Source organism: Semicossyphus pulcher, unplaced genomic scaffold (genome assembly GCF_022749685.1).
Source record: "Semicossyphus pulcher isolate SPU_LCO1_2020_fin unplaced genomic scaffold, fSemPul1.0.p SCAF_6, whole genome shotgun sequence".
NCBI lineage: Eukaryota > Metazoa > Chordata > Actinopteri > Labriformes > Labridae > Semicossyphus > Semicossyphus pulcher.
The window spans coordinates 18,617,419-18,638,761 of record NW_027211737.1 but is presented as its reverse complement, the minus strand read 5'-3'; the positions used below and the strand labels follow the sequence as shown (position 1 = coordinate 18,638,761).

Below are 21,343 nucleotides of genomic sequence, written 5' to 3'. Positions count from 1 at the left end.
AAATCTTAATCATCACAATCTTAATCATAAAGATCATACAACGGATTTAATACTTTTTTTTATCCATGCAACCACAGACCAAAACAGCTTTAATATACGATCTTTGAAAAGTCTCCCCCTTCCTGGGAGGAGCTTGAAGTCTTCCTCCTGCACATGTTTACTATCCGAGCAAGGAGGAGGTGTTGGACGGCTGTGGGGGGCTCAGCTAGACTGGAGTGGTGGTAGGTGGCTTTGACATTTGCTGCTGCTGCTGTCACAAACATTTTTAAACCATAAACGGTTCACTTTGGGATGAGTTTAGGGTCCTAATGCAGTTAAGAAAGGTAGCAAAGAATGATGTCTATACTTAATAACTTTGTTTAAAGTGATGAAAAATAATGAGTGGTTTAGCTGTCAGCTAGCTCGCTAGCCTGGTTTGAACTACAGCTCCAACATCAACAACGGTTAAGCAGTGCTGTCCGTTATCTGTAGAGGTGAGTGTAAATTACAGCTTTTCACAGGTTCACCTTAACCTTTAAACATCACATTTATCGATGAAACAAAGTGACGTTAAGTAACTATTCAAATGGAAGGTTATTATCCCTGTTTGGTGGAAAATGGTGAAGATTGAACGCCAGTTTTTATGTCAAACTTGCTTGAACATCCTGCTCTGCTTTAACCGCTGTAGGTATTTCACCTAAGTTAACCATTTAGTCAGAATAACACAGTATTGGTATGTGTGTTGTTAGAAGTTAGAAGGTGTTGCGTCCATTTGACAGTCGATTGAGGTCAGCATGGAGCTAAAGTAAACACAACATTAATGTATTGAAATAACTGACTTTCAATACAATCTCTGTGCACCGGAAGTACACATTTCTTTTATAGTGCTTTTTTTTTAAAAAGATGAAACATTCAATTCAAAATAAAAGCTTTTTTTTTATTAAAGAAATGTTCATAAATAGTGTGCTTAATCTGAAAAGTGATGGCTCAGAATTCATTTGTTTCTGTCAAAGTCAAAACCGGCTCCAGAGGACAAATGCCTCCTTGTTTCTGTACTGAAAGCCTCTTTCACATGGACGGCATATTAATATTCCTTTTTTATTTGAAATACCAACTTTGGCTCACACGGGGAATCCATTTTTGTTTAACGTGAATTCCACATCAATATATTCTTCATTTTTGTGTCCTGTATTATGGTGTCCTCAGATGCTCCTGAATGCTGTTTGTATGGATGTTTACCTCCTCCTCCTACTCACCCTTCATTCCCTCAGTGTTGACCTTTACCCCATTTGAAGCAGCCACACTTGGCATTCATGTCAGCTGTCACAGACTGGCTGTTCACGGGATATTGGCTGGGAAATGTAGCCTGCCAGGCCTGCTTGCATAGTTAGCTGCATTAACATCTTGATGTATTGAAGTATACGGTTTTAAGCTGAGAAACATAGCTTTAATGATATTTAATAATATGATATTTCTTGACTTAATAATAAACAGATTTATCGGTTATATTAGGATTTAGCTTTTATGAAATACAGCCTCTCTATCTGTTTTCTCTTGGTCACCTTATCTTAGAACTTATATCAAATTACCCAGCATGCCCCTGGTGTTGGTGGGCTTCTGACCTTTGATCAGCTGGTCTAGAATAGTCCATAGACAGTAATGCTTATATAGCATTAAGTCTTTCAACTGTAGTCTAACCAGTGCGGATGCAGCACTCTAAGCATACACCTTAAACAAACATTTTAAATAGTTTGTTTTATTAATTTTGATAAAGATATGTACCAGCTAAGACACTACAGTTGTAAAATACACTTTATAGTGCTCTGTCGAGGACAAGGCATCTAATGTTGTCAATTAAATATAATAGATAATCTGATAATGTATGTTTGATTTATCAATAACTCAATTTTCTATTTTAATGCCATGGAAGTGGGTTCTTATGCAGGGTGAAATAGGTGTGTAGATGTTACATATGTAGAGTTATCTCTTATAATAGCTATAATGTCAACTTTGTTGTTTTCGCAGTTTAAGGAGGATGCCTGTGGATGCTCCCATTTGCAGTGTTGGGATTAATCCTATGGATACTGTTGCAGCTGTGGAGGATTAATACCCAGAGAGAAGCAATGCCCGTGAAAGGAGAAGAATCTCCTCCTGCAGCCGAGGAGGACGTATCTGCTACGCAATCCCCTCATCCAGGCGAACATTCCCTGTCAGCAGTTCCTGATAATCCAACACACAATGAGGATAACAGTCTGCAGGCTGACAGGGCCTCTGCAGGTCTTGAAGTCAAAACAGTGGAGCGTGAGGCTCTGCAGGCGTCCTCTGAGGTAAATTCAGGAAAGACATCTTTGCCTCCGACCACCCAGAGGCCTTCCAGAGCCACCAGGCCGATGCTCAGCTCGGGGCCCGAGGCGAGGGACCGCCTCAAGTTCATTCTGGGAGCGTCGGAGGATAACTCGTCAGACGAGGAACCTCTGATCACAAAACCACCGAGCGGCTCGTCTCAGCCACCGTCCTCCAACCTTAAATCTTCTCCACAGCAGGCGTCCTCTGCAGCGCCAAAGTCCAGCTCCTCAAGCATCAAGTAAGAGCTTGTTCCTCTGTTCTAAGTCAGTTTCATGTCTGTCTGTGGACTGGCATTTTTTAATCACTTTATCATGTGAGTTTGAACTCTTTAATGAAACATAAGCATGGCAGGATTTCACTTACACCACATCACTACTCTGAGGGACTCGTATGAACTTTTCCTGTGTACCCTCTTTGACATGTGCTGTTTTGCTCCCACTTGCTGTTTCTTATCACCTGACTGTATCAAGCTGACCTGTGTTATTGTCACATGCCAAACAGTCCAGTTCTATTATTGGAACAAGACTCTGAACCAAGTGACTTTGAAAACTGTGGTGTGCCTCCAGGTCACAACACAACAAACAAAAACACTTTTAAATCTTCCACTGAACTTTATGTTTGGTAGTTTTGAGAGCTGTTTTTGTACCCGGCGATTGTAAATGATCTGATCATGGGTCAGAGGGGTTGTTTGGTGCACGCAGCTACATGTTTATCTTGACACGCTAAGTTGGATTGACTCATCAGGATGCATAAAGCTGTGCGTGCTAGCAGGAAGCATCATGAGGAGGAGAGAGGTAAGAGATTTTCCTCTCTTTTAGTCGCAACTTTACAAGCTTCGTCCTGCACTTTGCAGGAGAGGACGATGCACTTGTTACGACGGTTAATGGAAAGCAAATGTATTTTTATGCAAGTGCATGAAGGTTTTCTTTTCCGACAACTCTGGCTGCGTGTTTTGCCCGGGTACTTGTTGCTTTCTTTGATACAAGAAGTAGAATGAACACTTTGTTCTGGTTTTGGCCCTGCCTCTGTTTATATTTGTAACGAGCAGCCTGTGATCTGTCACACGGGATCTGTAGATTACTCCGCTGCACATGTGGGAGGGGAGACGCGAGGGGGACAGCCTGAGAGGAAGTATTTTTGTGGAAAACTCTTTGTTTTGGTCTTAGATTTCTACATTTTCGTTTCACCACCAATGCACGTAGGAGAGTAAAGTAGGCTGTACAATGGAGGGAAACGGCTTGTTCCCATATCTCAGGAGGTAAGTGCCAATAAAAGCCCTTGGATGTAATTTGATACTTTTGCTGCAGTGTTTGGTATGTTGACAGTTATCACACGCGCGCAGAAAAGAATGAAAACGTAACCGGATTAAACGTGATTACTTTGCAAGACAGCAGAATAGATACTGTAGCAACTTCTGCAGATGTATGTTTGTGAACAGGAAGGATCACTCGTGTGGCCATACTCTTGTTATGTAACAGAACAGAGCGAGTCTTGGCACATGTAAGTTTGAGGAAATAAAAAAAGAAAAGAAAAACACCCGACATTTGTACCCTCCAGACAAGAATAACCTTCTCCCTATGAAGCAGCAGAGTAATGTACTAATGTTTTAAGCACGACCTGTACTCCTCTGAGTCCCTCAGACATGTTTATGAATAGAAGCTCCTTGTTTGTTCAGTAAGGTATGTATCTGGTTATATTAAACCCTGCCCTGTCGTGCAGCACGTCCTGGAAAAAGATCAGCGAGTGGAGCGTGCATGACACAGAGCTGGAAAGGTTATCAAAAGCGGTCTCAATGACACAGTGCAATCTGCATTTCCTGAGCAAACAGCACAATACAGGAGTTAAGTTTAAAGTTCATATCTGCTCGACAGAGGTGTCCTCCAGCTTCACTGATGCAACACAGGTGTGATATCTTAACGTGGGACAAAAATACTGTGAAATGGCTCGTGGTGCAATGGCAACAAGACTTTGGAATGTATGAAGCAGCTGATAATCATGGTATGTAGAATTGCAAAACATGAATACTTAATAATCTCGCAGGAGTCTTGAGCTAAACAATAAACCAGACGAAATGATGCACTTTAACAAAGAAATTGAGCATTTTTTTATATGATTAGATAATTGCTATCTGGCTTTAAAAGTAAACATAAAGTAGCAAATTTCAATGCTTATTGACCCTGCATAAATGATTGCTAAAGTAATGACAGACTGATAGACCTCAGGGAAGTCTTTCAACAAGTTTTATCACTATTTAGAAATAACCTAGTTACACTTTGTGAACAGATAAAATAGAAACCTTGAAAAACGTTGATAAACAGATATTTTAAGACCCAAGGTAGAAAGAGTTGCAACATACTCCAGCCAATCTGATGCATTCTTAAATCTCTCTCTACATATGTTGTCATATGTTGCTGTCACTGTTAGAAACAGCCGTGCTGACAAGCCATTTACTTTTTACTGTCTCTGCTTGCTGCACATCTGATAAAAGGGAAACCCATGGTGATAGTGTAGACCTTATTTCTGCAGCTGGTGGTCTGTTGAGGTTGTACTTTGCCGTGAATGGTTGTCTGTGCACATCAGCAGTTCAGCAGTATTATTCTGAAGATAAGGTCAGAAATAAATGGGCTGGTCTACGCTCTGTCTTTGCCTGCTGAGGAGGGAGACTGAACTTTGACTTTGGTTTTGTTCTTGTGCTGTGGCTCACACCTTTAATGTAGCTGTTATGACTGTAGCGGACTGCTGTAGCTGTTCAGGTCTGATAATGTGGAGGAGGATATGCAGCTTGTTTCCTGGATCCATATTTATTATGTGTTACAGTTAATACACTGAGCAGAACACACCCAGGTAATTGAGTTTGTTATTATGTGGTTTGTCATTCGGCAAGGCGGCTAACCACGAGCTTTCCACTGCAGGCCTAGCATGTCGGGTCTTCACTTGGTGAAAAAAGGACGCGAGCAGAGAAAGATGGATCTACAGAGGGACTTTACTGTGGCCTCTCCTGCCGAGTTCGTCACTCGATTCGGTGGCAACCGTGTCATTGAAAAAGTAAGAATGAACGTTCTTCCTGTATTTTCGAATCTCAGTTTGAAACTGCTCCATGACACTGCAGCATTGTCTCTACATGTGTCTTCTGACTGTGTTACAGGTGCTGATAGCTAACAACGGTATAGCTGCAGTGAAATGCATGCGCTCCATCCGCCGCTGGTCCTACGAAATGTTTCGCAATGAAAGGACTATCAGATTTGTGGTGATGGTGACCCCCGAAGACCTGAAAGCTAATGCAGGTCAGTGTGAGCTTGATACTTATCATTTTTTATGACCCAGCAGTTATCTGAGTGAGGAAAACCGCCAGCTGTTTGTTTAGAAACATGAATGAATGATCAATTGTAATATGTTGTTCTTCTCCCTCATAGAATATATAAAAATGGCCGACCACTATGTTCCTGTACCCGGAGGGCCCAACAATAACAACTACGCTAACGTAGAACTGATAGTGGACATTGCCAAAAGAATCCCAGTGCAGGTGCTCCCCAGTATTTATCTAAGAAGTGGTGTTTTTCTGGCCTCTGGCCTGAGTTTAGCCTTTTGTTCTTTAACCTTGTTTACCTGAGATAAATGATTACATGTGTGTGTTTATCCCTATCTGCAGGCTGTGTGGGCTGGTTGGGGTCATGCCTCAGAAAACCCCAAACTGCCCGAGCTGTTGAACAAAGCAGGAATTTCATTTTTAGGTAAAGTCCAGTTTGAACAGTCACATTTGGTTTATGTATGTGTCAGCTCTAAATGTCACCTGGGTGTATTTCTCTCAGGGCCGTCCAGTAAGGCCATGTGGGCTCTGGGGGACAAGGTGGCTTCTTCCATTGTGGCTCAGAGTGCTGACATTCCCACTCTGCCATGGAGCGGATCAGGTGATGCTTTACCTCCAGCTCCGTCTAAATTAACGTTATGTCAAGTAAACTTAACTTAACTGTAGACTGTGTGATGTGATAATTTTAAAGTTGAATTTCTTTAACCCTTGTGTGTCCAGGTCTGAGAGTGGACTGGGCAGAGGAGGACCAAAGCCTGGGCAATGTGATCAGTGTTCCTCCAGAGGTCTACACAAAGGGCTGTGTTCAGGATGTAGATGACGGGCTTGCAGTAAGCAGATTGAGCAAAGTCCTCATTATAATATCTACACATTTGCCTCCTATTTTCCCATTAAGATTCCCTTGAGGCAAGTGCCATTAGCTAAAGTTATGTTTTACGTGTTGTTTGTCTGCAGGGGGCGGAGATGATCGGTTATCCCGTTGTTATCAAGGCCTCTGAGGGAGGAGGAGGAAAGGGAATCCGTAAAGTGGAAAGCTCTGAGGATTTCACAAGTTCCTTTCGACAGGTTTGTATTTCACAGCTGAATGATTTTTTTTCTGATCTAATTGTTTATTCATGTTAACAGCTAACCTTTTGTTTGCTGAGTGCAGGTTCAGACAGAGGTGCCAGGCTCTCCTATCTTCGTCATGCAGCTGGCTCAGCATGCGAGGCACCTCGAGGTTCAGATTCTCGCTGATGAGTATGGAAATGCCATCTCTCTGTTTGGACGAGACTGCTCCATCCAGAGGAGGCACCAGAAGATCATAGAGGAGGCTCCCGCCACAATAGCTGCTCCTTCGACGTTTGAGCAAATGGAACGGGTCAGTTAACATCGCTGAAAGTATTTATTTTCCCACCCTTACTAACTCAGCCTCTCTGGTTGAGCCTTGACGTTTTGCCTCCTCTTCCTGGCTCAGTTTGCGGTGCGGCTGGCCAAGATGGTGGGCTACGTGAGTGCAGGTACTGTGGAATATCTTTTCTCTGAAGATGGAAGTTTCCATTTCCTGGAGCTGAATCCTCGCCTGCAGGTGGAACATCCCTGCACGGAGATGATCGGAGATGTTAACTTACCTGCTGCCCAGCTTCAGGTAAAACTCTGTCAGTGTACGCTCCGATAGCAGGGACAAGTCACTTCCTTATTTTAAGTGTTTGTTTTTTTCTTATAGATTGCGATGGGCATCCCGCTGTATAGAATCAAAGACATCCGCTTGCTTTATGGAGAAACCCCATGGGGCGACACCTTCATTAACTTCGAGACTCCAGACTGCATACCATGTCCAAGAGGGCACGTCATAGCTGCTCGGATCACCAGCGAGAACCCCGATGAGGTAAAGCTATCCTTCATTACAACTCAAACACATCATTTTATTACATTCTCATAAATTGCTCCGCTTACTTGTCGTCCTTCCTGACAGGGGTTCAAACCCAGCTCTGGCACCGTGCAGGAGCTGAACTTCCGCAGCAGTAAAAACGTCTGGGGTTATTTCAGCGTGGGGGCCGCTGGTGGCCTGCATGAATTTGCCGACTCCCAGTTTGGACACTGTTTCTCCTGGGGCGAGAACCGAGAAGAAGCTATTTCGTAAGCCTGTTTTGTGCTGATGATGTTGTGATATCTGATCTTTAGCAATTAAAGCTTTCAGGTCTCCACACTGAGCAGGTAACTGAGAGACTAATAGCCTAACTGCCTTGCAAATGCATTGACCTGTGTCAGGTGTTAAAAATTTCAGGAAAGGACTACCACGATTCTGTACAATAAACACATCTATTTATTGAAATTGCTGAGAAAATTGATGCTTGTACCTAGGACCTTTTCTGTTTGGCTCACTGCAGTCTGTAAGCAGTTAGCTGCACTTAGCCGCCCAAAAAAGATAACCTTTCCTAATACAGTTATAAATTATATACTCTATGTGTGATGCAAATTAGCCTTAGCAACTAAGCTTTTACACCCTGTAAAAAAGATCCTCCCTGCTCTTATCTACTCTGCCTCCCACTCTTGGGATGCTGCGGGATGCGGCCTTATCTGTTACTTTCTGGGGAATACAGGAACTCCTTATATGGAGTTTGTTTTTCACTTCACAGCCTTGAACTTATCTTGGTGAATCTCAGTCCGCAGTTTCTCACACTCTAAACGGAGGCCTAAGAACCTTTATGAATATTTGTGCTCTTTAGTATGATCCATCTGAGTAACCTGGCTTAAACTCTCTTATGTATTAATCCATCGTAACACGGGATGATTCAAACCATCTCATTATTCAGCAGGTCACTTCATTCTGTAGGTTTTGTGGGCATAATTACAGATGTGTTAACACAGTGCTCAAGGGGGGTACATTGTTAAAATTTTCCCGACCTAACACCTGCCAATAATATGTTTAAAATCTTAGAAGGCAGTCATGCGGTTTACTTTTGCAACAAATGCAATTACTTTGTAGCTAATGTTGTAGCAAAACATCACGGAATGCGAATGTTTATCCAGTGTCATGTTTGCCGTGTGCTTCAGGAACATGGTGGTGGCTATGAAGGAGCTGTCAATCAGAGGCGACTTCCGGACCACGGTTGAATACCTCATCAAGTTGCTGGAGACCGAAAGCTTCAGAAACAATGACATCGACACCGGCTGGCTGGATCACCTGATCGCAGAGAAAGTGCAGGTAGAATACTGAAGGCCCTCTATTATAAATCTCCACACAACCACTGAAGTGTGTGGTTTCTTTATGATGCCAAATCTTCTTCCTGCAGGCGGAGAGACCTGATACAATGCTGGGTATTGTTTGTGGGGCTTTGCACGTTGCTGATGCGAGCTTCAGAAAGAGCATGTCTGATTACCTGCACTCACTGGAAAGGTCAGTAGTCACAGTCCCTTCTTATAAAATCCTCTCTACAATCCTCACTGTATGCATATATAATTGACAACATGATCTGCTTCATCCATAGAGGCCAAGTCCTGCCAGCAGCCAGCCTCCTCAACTCAGTCAGTGTGGATCTCATATATGAAGGAGTCAAGTTCTGCCTTAAGGTATCTGCTCTAATCCCTTCACTCGCTCCTTTTCAGACTCAATTTCTTTCTTTCTAAAATCAATAACTTGTCATTGCTGCTGCCCGCAGGTGGCTCGCCAATCCCCAACCACTTATGTCATCATGATGAACGGCTCCAACATCGAGATAGATGTCCACAGGCTGAGCGACGGAGGCCTCCTGCTGTCTTATGACGGCAGCAGCCACACCACCTACATGAAGGAGGAAGTGGACAGGTAAGTGCTCTTGAATCTGTAGATCTGTTTGTTTTCTCTATTTGTCTTACTTGAGATACTTTCTCCCCACAGCTACCGCATCACAGTCGGCAACAAGACTTGTGTATTTGATAAGGAGAAGGATCCCACGGTGCTCAGGTCGCCCTCCGCTGGAAAACTGCTGCAATACATGATCGAGGATGGAGGTCACATTTTTGGAGGAGAGACGTACGCGGAGATCGAGGTGAATGACAGGTAGAATGGATTTCTTATTGCATGCTGTGGATTTTTATTGACTGAGTGTTTGTGCCATGGGTCAGGTGATGAAGATGGTGATGACGCTGACTGTGCCGCAGTCTGGTTGTATCCACTTTGTCAAGAGGCCTGGAGCAGTGCTGGAGCCTGGCTGTGTGGTGGCACAAATAGACCTGGATGACCCCAGCAGTATACATCGGGTTAGTGAAGGAAAGATTACAACTTATGTCTTTATTGTGCCTTTTACATAACACCACTTTATGACATAATTATAATGTCTCGGTCTTTGCTCGAAAGGATCTAATTTGTGCAGACTTACTCAAATATTTTACTGCAGTTGTTGTTTAACCTCCAGCGTGGTCAACAAATAATTCTATCGACAACCACATTTTACTTTGTTGTAAAGGTAATGAGTGTATTCTTTCCTGTTTTTACCTCCTGTCTCAGGTGGAGCTCAACACGGCCACACTCCCACCCCAGCAGCCACTGCCCACTGTTGGAGAAAAGCTCCACCAGGTGTTTCACACCGTGCTTGAAAACTTAGGGAAAGTCATGGATGGTTACTGCCTTGAAGAGCCCTTCTTCAGCAGCAAGGTAGTTACCCATCAGTCTTTCTGCCGCACTTAAAACATTGTCAGTTTTTTTTTTTATATTAATGATATGCGTGTGCTCTGGTGTGCAGTTGAAAATGTGGGTGGCTACCCTGATGAAGACCTTAAGGGACCCGTCCCTGCCTCTGTTGGAGCTCCAGGAGATCATGACGAGTGTGGCGGGTCGCATTCCTCCGAGTGTTGACAAAAATATCCGTAAAGTCATGGCTCAATATGCCAGCAACATCACCTCTGTCCTCTGCCAGTTCCCGAGCCAAAGAGTGAGAGATACACAGTGTTCGTTTAGTTCTTAGAATACAGATAACAAATGTTGTTTAGAGAGTAAATGTTTACTTTTGTTTATTTCAGATTGCAAATATCCTTGACAGCCATGCAGCAACCCTACAGAGGAAGGCTGATCGAGAGGTGTTCTTCATGAACACTCAGAGTATCGTTCAGCTGGTGCAGAGGTCAGTCACATGCTGATAATCCAGCAGTGATATATAACTTTTAGATATTATTGATTGACACATGTTGAATATGTCTGGTCCAGGTATCGCAGTGGAATTCGTGGTTATATGAAGTCTGTGGTTCTCGATCTGCTGAAGCGATACCTGCAAGTAGAGATGCAGTTTCAGCAGGGTGAGACAACTCTGCATGAGGCCTTTTCTTTAATGCTAACTATGCCGTGTTTTGCACAACTAAAATAGTTTTATTTCTCCTGAACAGCTCACTATGACAAGTGTGTAATCAACCTGAGAGAGCAGCACAAACCTGACATGAGCCCTGTGCTGGAGTACATCTTCTCTCACGCTCAGGTCTCCAAGAAGAACGTCCTCGTCACAATGCTCATAGTAAGTCTTCAGCCTCTACGCTGGCATGCTTAAAAGAAACCACCCTCAAACTCTTAAGATTTAGCAAAGACATCTTGTAAACTGTGCAGGACCAACTGTGTGGACGAGATCCCACGCTGGCCGACGAGCTGATGGCCATTCTGAACGAGCTCACGCAGCTCAGCAAGATGGAGAACTCGAAGGTGGCTTTAAGAGCCAGACAGGTAACATCTCAGACCGCCTGCATTTGTGTTAAACACTGTTCTGTTTATCAATAGTCTTGATATTATAATAATAAATGTGTCATAGGTCTTGATTGCCTCCCATTTACCATCATACGAGCTGAGGCACAACCAGGTGGAGTCCATCTTTCTGTCAGCCATCGACATGTACGGACACCAGTTTTGTCCTGAAAACTTAAAGGTGAGCACGTGTGGAGAAACATTCTCATTATATCCGTATATTGCAGCCGGAATATAACATATTAGTGATTTGTATTTTGTTTTTGTTCGCCACAGAAACTCATCCTCTCTGAAACCTCCATTTTCGATGTGTTGCCCAATTTCTTCTATCACTCCAATCAAGTGGTTTGCATGGCTGCCTTGGAGGTACGGACGATGGATTCACACTCGAGGAATTTCTGTATTGTACATTTTTATTTCTTAACTGCTGATAATACCTCGTTCTTCCTCGACTTTCAGGTGTACGTGCGCAGAGCTTACATCGCCTATGAGCTCAATAGCATCCAGCATCACCAGCTGCAGGACGGAACGTGTGCCGTAGACTTCCAGTTCATGCTGCCGTCATCACATCCCAACAGGTACAACGTTTTCTTCACACTTCGCCTTCAGTGAAGTATTTCCTGAACGCACCATCAATGTCTTTGATGTCTTCTCTCTTTTGAGTCCTTGCACTTGTGTTGATGGCAGAATAGACTTCCACTGTTAGAGTATAATTAAGTGAAATAAAGAAACAGAGAAATGCATTACTCTTTGTTGTACAGACAAAACACTCTTTTTTTAGGCCTCATCAGAACACTAGAGATTAAGTTGATACACTGGACACCCTCTGTGGGTCCTGTGCATGTCTGTCTTTTGGGCCTATGTGTGTGTTTAACTTAAGGGATTAATAAAGTCATTCTCCTTCCTCTTCTGTACCCACTGGTGCAGGTGATGAGCTGCTGCTTTAACTGCTTTTGGCTAACTGTGAATGCAGAGTGTATTTACTTGATGTGATTGAGCATAGCCTCCTGTAAAGTGCTTTGATCTAATCATACTGCCTCGAGGTAGAGGTGCTTTCTGATCATCCACTGCTGACATTCACCTGTCAATCATCTTATTTCAGAGGGAGCAGCCCTACTCTGAACAGGTAGAGTAAAGCTCCTCCCAGCCAGCCAAGCCACCTGATCGTGTGTATGTCTCACGGCAAAGCATGCCCAATGCACTGTGCTGCTTTTCTTCTTCTGTCCTCTGAAACCAGAAACGTTTGCTTGAGGACTCCTCTAAAAGTCCTTTTTAATTCACTTTTAGCCGAGCTTCTCCGTATGTTTTTTTTTTTCTTGCTTCCTTCAACTTGTAAAGTGAATCTGAGCTTTTTGAGAGGCACATCTTTTATTAATTCCACGTTCCTCTTAAAAACTTCAAGCCTGCGATTCTGTTGACTGAGGAGCCTGTATTCAACTCTCAATCAGACATAGTAACTCTCTATAACCTTTCAATTAAATACATGAGATACTCCTATCAACCATATGTAATTAAAATTGGATATACTTGGATGCTTCATATTAAATAGATACAATTATCCAGACTTGCTTTAATTGCTCTCTCTATGAATATCTGTATTTTTGGCTGTTTTGGCTTGCTGTCATTGTCCCTGTGCATCTTACTTTCAGGGTTCCTGTGCCCGTGAGTGGGTCAGGCCAGTTTCAGATGAGGCGGCAGAGCAGTGAGCTCTACCTGGAGGGAGCCTTCTCGCCACCCTGCCAGCGCATGGGCGCAATGGTGGCTTTCCAGTGTTTTGACGACTTCAAAAGGTCACTTTTACTTTAATGGAAATGTTCCTTTCTCTACAATTTAAGCATGGATGTATATCAGGGATTTTTTTTTCCTTCAGCAGGAATTTTGATGAAGTTCTCTCCAGCTTTGCCGAACCACTTTTAGAGACGCCTCCATTCTCAGAGTCCTGCTCCAGTCTCTATGACGAGGAAAACTTCAAGGTGAGAGCCGTGAACAGTGTGCAGGAGTCGCTGTCTTATCAATAAAAAAGGCTGTTCGTCAACAGTTCTCTTTCAATCCTTTGCAGAATACGAGGGAGAACCCGATCCACATCATTAATGTGTCCATCAAAACAGCAGACACAGAAGATGACGATGTCTTGGTTACAGCTTTCACTGCCTTCGCCCAATCAAAGGTCAGCAAGCTTCTTAACACACGACTGATTTGTTGTAATTATTTATGATTGAAATGAACATGGTGTTTGTTTTCACAGAAAGCTGTCCTGTTTGAGTATGGGATCAGGAGAATCACATTTCTGCTTGCACAGAAGGTAATTCAAACATAACATTACTTTATTCAGTAATTCTGCTATTGTAAATGTTTTAGGCAAGAAAAAATACTCTGAAAATACTTTTGCTTGGTATCTTATATATTGATTTCTACAGAGAGAATTCCCCAAGTTCTTCACCTTCAGAGCCAGAGATGGGGTATGTTTTTATCCTTGTGCTTAATGTATCCTTTAACTGTAAAATTGCTAATGAAGTAGCAGCTGCTGCCTGAGTAGATGATGACCCCTCCTGTCGGTGTCTCTCCACAGTTCCAGGAGGATCGTATTTATCGTAATCTGGAGCCAGCTTTAGCCTTTCAGCTTGAGCTCAACCGCATGAGGAACTTTGACCTGACAGCTGTCCCCTGTGCCAACCACAAGATGCACCTCTACCTCGGAGCTGCTCGTGTGCAGGAGGGGGCTGAAGTCACCGACTACCGCTTCTTCATACGAGCTATTATCCGCCACTCTGATCTCATCACAAAGGTTAGCAGAGCAGCTGGAAATACAACTTATTCGTTCTCATTTTCATAACATGATTGGGTTTATTTATTGATTAAGGTTTGTTATTTTGGTGATTTATATCTCTTCTTATTCATCATCAGGAAGCCTCCTTTGAATACCTCCAAAACGAGGGAGAGCGTCTCCTGTTGGAGGCCATGGATGAGTTAGAGGTGGCCTTCAGTAACACCAGCGTCCGCACAGACTGCAACCACATCTTCCTCAACTTTGTGCCCACCGTCATTATGGACCCCTCTAAAGTCAGTGTCAAGCAAATTATATCTGTAGTCTACCTTCATTAAATGAATATAATGTATACAGACTTCTGCATTTCTATCAGCTTTATTTCTCTGTCCTCTTCAGATAGAGGAGTCTGTTCGCTCCATGGTGATGCGCTACGGCAGCCGTCTTTGGAAGCTGCGGGTCCTGCAGGCTGAGCTGAAGATCAACATCCGCCTGACACCAACTGGGAATGCCATACCTATCCGCCTGTTTCTCACTAATGAGTCTGGCTATTACTTGGACATCAGCCTTTACAAGGAGGTCACTGACCTGAGTTCTGGACAGGTGAGGAGAGCAGCCTGAGGTGGCCTGTGATGTGGTGTTTGGCAGGGGGATTTTCATGCTCAGATATATTATTGTTTCACTTTGTCATCCCTTTATCAGATCATGTTCCAGTCATATGGAGACAAGCCGGGCCCTCTGCATGGCATGCTGATCAACACGCCGTATGTGACCAAAGACCTGCTGCAGGCCAAGCGCTTCCAGGCTCAAACTCTGGGGACGACATACGTCTATGACTTTCCTGAGATGTTCAGACAGGTACTGCTAACTCACTGAAACAGTTTTTTCCCTTTCCTGTGGTTTTCGACTCAAACTGAAAAATGTTCCTGCAGGCGCTGTTTAAGCTGTGGGGTCCAGGGGACAAGTACCCTAAAGACGTGCTGATGTGCACCGAGCTGGTTCTGGACCCTCAAGGTCGCCTGGTGCAGATGAACCGCCAGCCTGGAGACAATGATGTAGGATGCTATTTACTTCACATATGTGAGTTCATGCTTCCTTGGTGTTGATGATACTGATAACCACATTAACCCTTCTTTACCAGGTGGGCATGGTTGCCTTCAGGATGAAGATGAAGACTCCAGAGTACCCAGAGGGCAGAGATATTGTTGTCCTCTGTAATGACATCACTCACATGATCGGCTCGTTTGGTCCTCAAGAGGACGAGCTGTTCCTCAGGGCGTCCGAGCTGGCTCGGACTGAGGGCATCCCCCGCATTTACATCGCAGCTAACAGCGGAGCACGCATCGGCCTCGCTGAGGAGATCAAACACATGTTCCAGGTGGCCTGGATCGACCCCGCTGACCCCTACAAGGTGACCTCTGAAGTCTTATTCTGCTTATTTAAAACACTACCTGATTAAGTGACTGCAGGGAGCAATATGTTTGGTTTGACATTTCCTCATTTCTCTGCAGGGCTTCAAGTATCTTTACCTGACGCCGCAGGACTACACACGCATCAGCTCCACCAACGCTGTTCACTGTCACCACGTGGAGGAAGGTGGAGAGTCCAGGTACAACCAGTCATTGATCGTTTGTTCTCATAAACCAGTTACGTAATTGAGATATTTGACAGATAACAGATTTATTCTTTCTTCACTATTGCAGGTACATCATCACTGACATCATCGGACAGGAGGACGGTCTTGGGGTGGAGAACCTCCGAGGTTCTGGCACCATTGCTGGGGAATCCTCTCAGGCCTATGAGGAGGTTATCACTATTAGTATGGTGAGACTGTGGATGTGAATTCCATAAGGAAGAAAAGCTGATGTGATCTTCTTGAACATTTTACTGAGTCCCTCTTTTTTCTTTTGCAGGTGACGTGTCGCGCTATTGGAATTGGAGCGTACCTGGTTCGTTTGGGTCAGAGAGTGATCCAGGTGGAAAACTCTCACATTATCCTGACTGGAGCAGGCGCTCTCAATAAGGTAGATTCATTTGAAGTGATCATCTCGAAGTTCTCAGCTTCGTTCTATTTGGCGTCATGTCCCGGATAACCAGACGTCACAGTTTTCCGCGCTGACGGTCGCTTTCCTTTTTAGACTGTTGTTGAATTTGTTTCTTTTTCTTTGGATTTTCACTTATTTTTGAAGTTGTATCTGTAGTCATCGATCTTTTCTTTGTTTGTTCAGCCATAGTAGATTACTGTTTACTCGCAACACTTGCAGAGACCGGAAGTGAAGCTGCTTAGCTCTGCCTACCCTCTCTGGCAGACCAACCACTGCTGGGTGATGGAAAACGAGTCACTAACTGGGCTGTAATAATACTATATACTGCAAATGCAGAGTCTTTCATCAGTGGACCATAGGCTCAATCACCATTGTGTCACCTCATTTGGCGATAGATAGTGATTGAACAGACATTTATTTACATGAAAATCTTCGAGATTATATCTTTAATAAATTAAAATTATTCATAAAAATACACATTTCTTTTATTAGACCTGTTCAGCCAGGGTTTGATTGTGAAAACATTAGCTATAAGCTGTTTTTCCTGTGATAAAAAGGCAAAAAGTAGATCCAATTGGAAGAATAACAAGCAAAAAAACGTGCTTGAGACAAAGCCAATCCAAAAAAGATTGTTCTGTTGGTCTCTTTGTGTATGTACAACATCTGCTTTAGGCTTAATTCATATAATTAACTTCAAGTTAGGCATTGTTTCAAGATAAGTCAAAGGTCAGAAGCAACTGGAGGTCTAGAGTGAGCAGAGTTCCTATAAACTATACTTGCAGCTTTATATTGTTGCTTAAGCACACACAATATTAAATATAATATAGCAGACTGATTTAAAATCCATTAAAAAGGAAAGTCCCTGACCATGGTGATTGTAGTCCCTGTCTCTTTACAGGTTTTGGGCAGAGAGGTCTACACTTCCAACAACCAGCTGGGAGGCATACAGATCATGCACAATAATGGAGTCACTCACACCACTGTGCCAGATGACTTTGAGGGCGTCTTCACCATCCTCCAGTGGCTCTCCTATATGCCAAAGGTTCGTCTGAATGTTTGAAAGTTCATGTAGTTTCTCTTTTAGGCTCCATAAAAGTAACTTTCTTTCTTCTTCTCCTCACAGAACAAACACTCCCCTGTGCCGGTTCTGCCAACTACAGATCCAGTAGACCGGGAGATAGAATATACTCCCACAAAAGCACCGTATGACCCTCGCTGGATGCTGGCCGGGAGACCTCACCCCAGTGAGTGTCCTCGTTTAAACCCTGAAAGTGTTCAAATTCACTATTCACCCGAGTTAACGTCCTCTTTTGTCTGCTTTTGTTTCACTAGCAGTAAGAGGAACCTGGCAGAGTGGGTTCTTCGACCACGGCTCTTTCATGGAGATCATGGAGTCGTGGGCTCAGACGGTGGTAGTGGGCAGAGCACGGTAAATCTGTTTAAAAGTCTCTCTTTAAATTCATGTATTTTTAAACCTTATATTAAAATTGTTTCTAATTTTGTTGAATGAAAACAGGTTAGGAGGAATCCCCCTCGGTGTCATCGCAGTTGAAACGCGCACGGTTGAGTTGACGGTCCCGGCTGATCCAGCAAACCTGGACTCGGAATCTAAAGTGAGTGAAATGCCACGTATGAATGAACTAAACATATGTCATGAGATTCGTACCATACCCATGTTTTTGTGTGCGGATGTCAGGTCCTGCAGCAGGCTGGCCAGGTGTGGTTCCCAGATTCTGCTTTTAAAACGGCTCAGGCCATTTCTGACTTCAACCGCGAACATCTGCCTCTCATGGTGTTTGCCAACTGGAGGGGTTTCTCTGGTGGAATGAAAGGTACAACATAAATGCGAAACCCTGCAGAGAGGCTGCATAACATGCAAGAGCTTTTGTTATTCAATAAAAAAATATGTGTGTGCCCGTTTCATTCCCAGATATGTATGACCAGATATTGAAGTTTGGAGCTTATATCGTGGACGCCCTGCGTGGTTTCCGTCAGCCAGTGCTGGTATACATTCCTCCACATGCTGAGCTGAGAGGAGGCTCATGGGTAGTGATAGACCCCACAATCAACCCACTGTGTATGGAGCTGTATGCAGACAGGGAGAGCAGGTACATGAAGCATGGTTACTCAGTGGAGTTTCCAACTTAAGCAGCAGGTGTGCGTGAGAATAACCAGTTTCTGCCTCTTTGTGGTCTCACTGTTGCTGTTTTGGTTTCTACAGAGGCGGTGTGCTGGAGGCTGAGGGTACAGTGGAAATCAAATATAGGAGGAAGGACCTGTTGAAGACAATGAGAAGACTAGATTCAGTCTATGCTGGTCTGGTCGAGCAGCTTGGTAAAGGCATTATCTTTTTCATATATGCACATGCTGATATTTTCCCTTCAACTGCAGCACAGCTGAAGTTTTCTGTTCCCATCAGCTTCCCCTCAGCTGTCTGACAAACAGAGCAGAGAGCTGGAGTCAAAGCTCAAAGCAAGGGAGGAATTCCTGCTGCCCATCTACCACCAGGTGGCAGTGCAGTTTGTGGATCTCCATGACACTCCAGGCAGGATGCAGGAGAAGGGTGTCATCACTGTGAGTGAGCACTCTGATGTTGTAACTGCAATAAGTGTGTATTTAGAGGTGATTCATGCTTATGTTACTGTGCTCTCTCCTGACAGGATGTTTTGGATTGGAAGAACGTGCGGACCTTCTTCTACTGGCGTCTGCGTCGCTTGTTGTTGGAGCAGGTGGTGAAGTGTGAGATTCTGCAGGCCAACAACAACCTCAGTGACGGACACATGCAGTCAATGCTGCGACGCTGGTTTGTTGAAACTGAAGGAACAGTCCAGGTGGGTTACGACCTGAAGACGACCAAATGTAATGTTAACATTGGTAAACACTATAAATGGCTTTGTAAGCAACAGGAACACAAAATAATACAAAAACTCAAAACCTGTCCAAAGAAATTCATCGAAAAAGAACAAGACAAGAACATTGAATCTGTGGTTACCTTCTTTGTTTTTATATTGTGTGATATCATATTTATATTACACCACTTTTTTTACTCGGCTTAAACATTTAAACTATCCATACTCACATCAGAACCATCACCACCTATGCTCATAACAAAATTCTGAACATTCTATCAGAAACAAACTGCACAAGGTTAAGTGTATTCTGATAAGAAATGTTGTAATTGTTGTTATTCATGCAATATATCATTTTAAAAGTATGTTTGTGCTCTTTATGATGGAGCTATCTATACGCACATCAGATCCATATGAAGGTAGTTATAAGGGCATTTGCAGAGGCAAGCAGAATTTGCCCTATTACAGCGTTAGAGGTCAAAGGTCAAATTATTTTGTTCTCAGCGTCATGAAAATGCAACTGGTAGATAGATTATAATCTAAGCTTTACAATGATATATGACTTTGTGATATTCTGTGTAGGTTACCCTCTTTTATACTGGCTCTTTAAAAAATGTTTCATGATGGAGGGATGAAAAAAGGAGTGATAGCACATACAAAGCTATCATTACTGCATTAATGCTCTCATACATTTTCCAACACTAGGGACATAGGCCTTTATAAAAATCACTATGAGACATGGTCCCTCCAAATTGGCGCGACGGCCAATTCTGGGGGCCAGGCTCACGGACCAGTGGTTCTGTCTTTATTTCCAGGCCTACCTCTGGGATAATAGCCAAGCAGTGGTGGAGTGGCTCGAGAAGCATTTGTCCGAGGAGGACGGCAACCGATCGGCCATCCGAGACAACATCAAGTACCTGAAACGGGAAAACACCCTGAAACACATCCGCAGGTATGCAGACCTGATCACACACATTTTGTGAGATCATTGCAATAATCGTATTCATGCAACACACTGTTAGAGGATTGTAGCAGTGGAATTTGAACTGATGATATAATATACATTGATTCATGACAGTGCAGAGCTTCACATGCAGGAACGGTTGATTAAACCAAGCATGGTTATTAACTATGACTTCATGTGTTATAGTCTAGTGCAGGCCAACCCTGAAGTAGCCATGGACTGCATCATCCACATGAGCCAGAACATCACTCCCTCCCAGAGGGCCCAGCTCTCACATCTGCTTGCAACTATGGACAGCACCAGCACCAGTTAAGCTGAGGGGCTCTATCAGGTTGTATTATTAATAAAAATGAAAGAATTGTTTTTAGTTGAAGTAAAGCGACGAAAAGGCGGAGAATGTAAAGCTAAAGGAAACAAAATAATGACCTTTAGGGTTATAGTCGGGGAAATTCTTTGCAATAATGCACACGTGCACAAAGTGACTTATTCCTCAGTGATCACAGAACCACTACAGTTCTCTGTCTGTTCTAACATTGCTGTTAAATGACGTCTTTGCAGGGATGTCATAATCCGTTCCACTTGTGTCTGACAGGCAGAGAATTTGTCTTTCACATTTCTGAGGTAACATTTATTTCAGCTGCTCAGCCAGGTTCACAAACTGTGAAACACATTTCAAAGGCCATACTTGTACATAATGCTGTATCAGTATTACATTTGCCTACAGTACATAGGCTCCATGCGGCCGACTGTGGCCAGAGTTATACAAGCTTCATGAAGTGGGACTCTTCATATTTCGGTGCTGGTTTGTCAGGTTTTGGTTACACGTGTTAAATGGAGAATTTGTTTTCATCATTTCATCTGAATGTAGCTCAGACAATTATAGATTTTGATACATTTTAAAATAAAATAGATAATTTCTGTTCAGACAACAGTTAAATGAGCCCAGTCAGGTTATTTTCTTTTGACTTAAATATAAAATGTGTCTAACAGCATTGAAATGCAGAAGTGTAAATTAAGAAGCACATTTGTTTTATTTTCCAAAAAGCACTATTGGTGTCAGTTGTTTGAATCTGTCGTCCATTTTTTCTTTGTCAGTTTGAGTTTGTTTATGTGTGTATGTGCTGCAGTGTTTTGTGTGCTAGATGAAGCTATGAATGACAGGAGAGACTGACACTGTAAGTCATTTCATTTTACTTCTCTGTCGTTGATATAATGCAGTAATTCTTAACACTCAGGTTTCGCTCAAAGACAATACTCGCAGCATTGGATTTCCATTTGATGGCTTCAATCGCCTCACCTGTGCTCAAAACATCAGGCAGGACATTTCATTTGAATGTATATAAACTCTCTCCTGTGTCTTGTATTCTAATAATACCAAGGACTGTTTGTTAATAAATGTCATT

General features: G+C 43.2%; 1 protein-coding gene across 1 annotated transcript; it reads left to right on the top strand.

Moving 5' to 3' along the window:
* The first annotated feature begins 165 nt into the window (after positions 1-165).
* Positions 166-21,316, top strand: acacb (acetyl-CoA carboxylase beta). Its single transcript, XM_069683102.1, has 54 exons — positions 166-221; positions 2,005-2,563; positions 5,238-5,370; positions 5,471-5,609; positions 5,739-5,848; positions 5,975-6,056; positions 6,135-6,233; positions 6,353-6,462; positions 6,587-6,697; positions 6,783-6,992; positions 7,089-7,259; positions 7,338-7,499; positions 7,587-7,750; positions 8,669-8,819; positions 8,908-9,011; positions 9,103-9,184; positions 9,274-9,419; positions 9,492-9,642; positions 9,719-9,853; positions 10,101-10,247; positions 10,336-10,524; positions 10,613-10,713; positions 10,797-10,885; positions 10,973-11,097; positions 11,187-11,300; positions 11,386-11,499; positions 11,595-11,684; positions 11,778-11,896; positions 12,421-12,444; positions 12,968-13,108; positions 13,192-13,291; positions 13,378-13,485; positions 13,564-13,620; positions 13,736-13,777; positions 13,888-14,103; positions 14,223-14,378; positions 14,482-14,685; positions 14,785-14,940; positions 15,015-15,137; positions 15,224-15,493; positions 15,594-15,691; positions 15,786-15,906; positions 15,996-16,106; positions 17,026-17,169; positions 17,251-17,371; positions 17,460-17,556; positions 17,644-17,740; positions 17,824-17,959; positions 18,058-18,235; positions 18,349-18,461; positions 18,547-18,701; positions 18,788-18,958; positions 19,792-19,928; positions 20,127-21,316. Exons 2-54 carry the CDS (start codon positions 2,025-2,027, stop codon positions 20,251-20,253), a joined length of 7,290 nt encoding a protein of 2,429 aa, XP_069539203.1. The 5' UTR covers positions 166-221; positions 2,005-2,024; the 3' UTR covers positions 20,254-21,316.
* Positions 21,317-21,343: the final 27 nt, after the last annotated feature.

Bases quoted from the DNA above. Each gene is read 5' to 3' on its own strand.
- acacb (XM_069683102.1), top strand. From the start codon at position 2,025: ATGCTCCCATTTGCAGTGTTGGGATTAATCCTATGGATACTGTTGCAG. The intron at 5,371-5,470 runs GTAAGAATGAAC...ACTGTGTTACAG, and splicing joins GCAACCGTGTCATTGAAAAA to GTGCTGATAGCTAACAACGG. The intron at 14,686-14,784 runs GTGAGGAGAGCA...TCCCTTTATCAG, and splicing joins CTGACCTGAGTTCTGGACAG to ATCATGTTCCAGTCATATGG.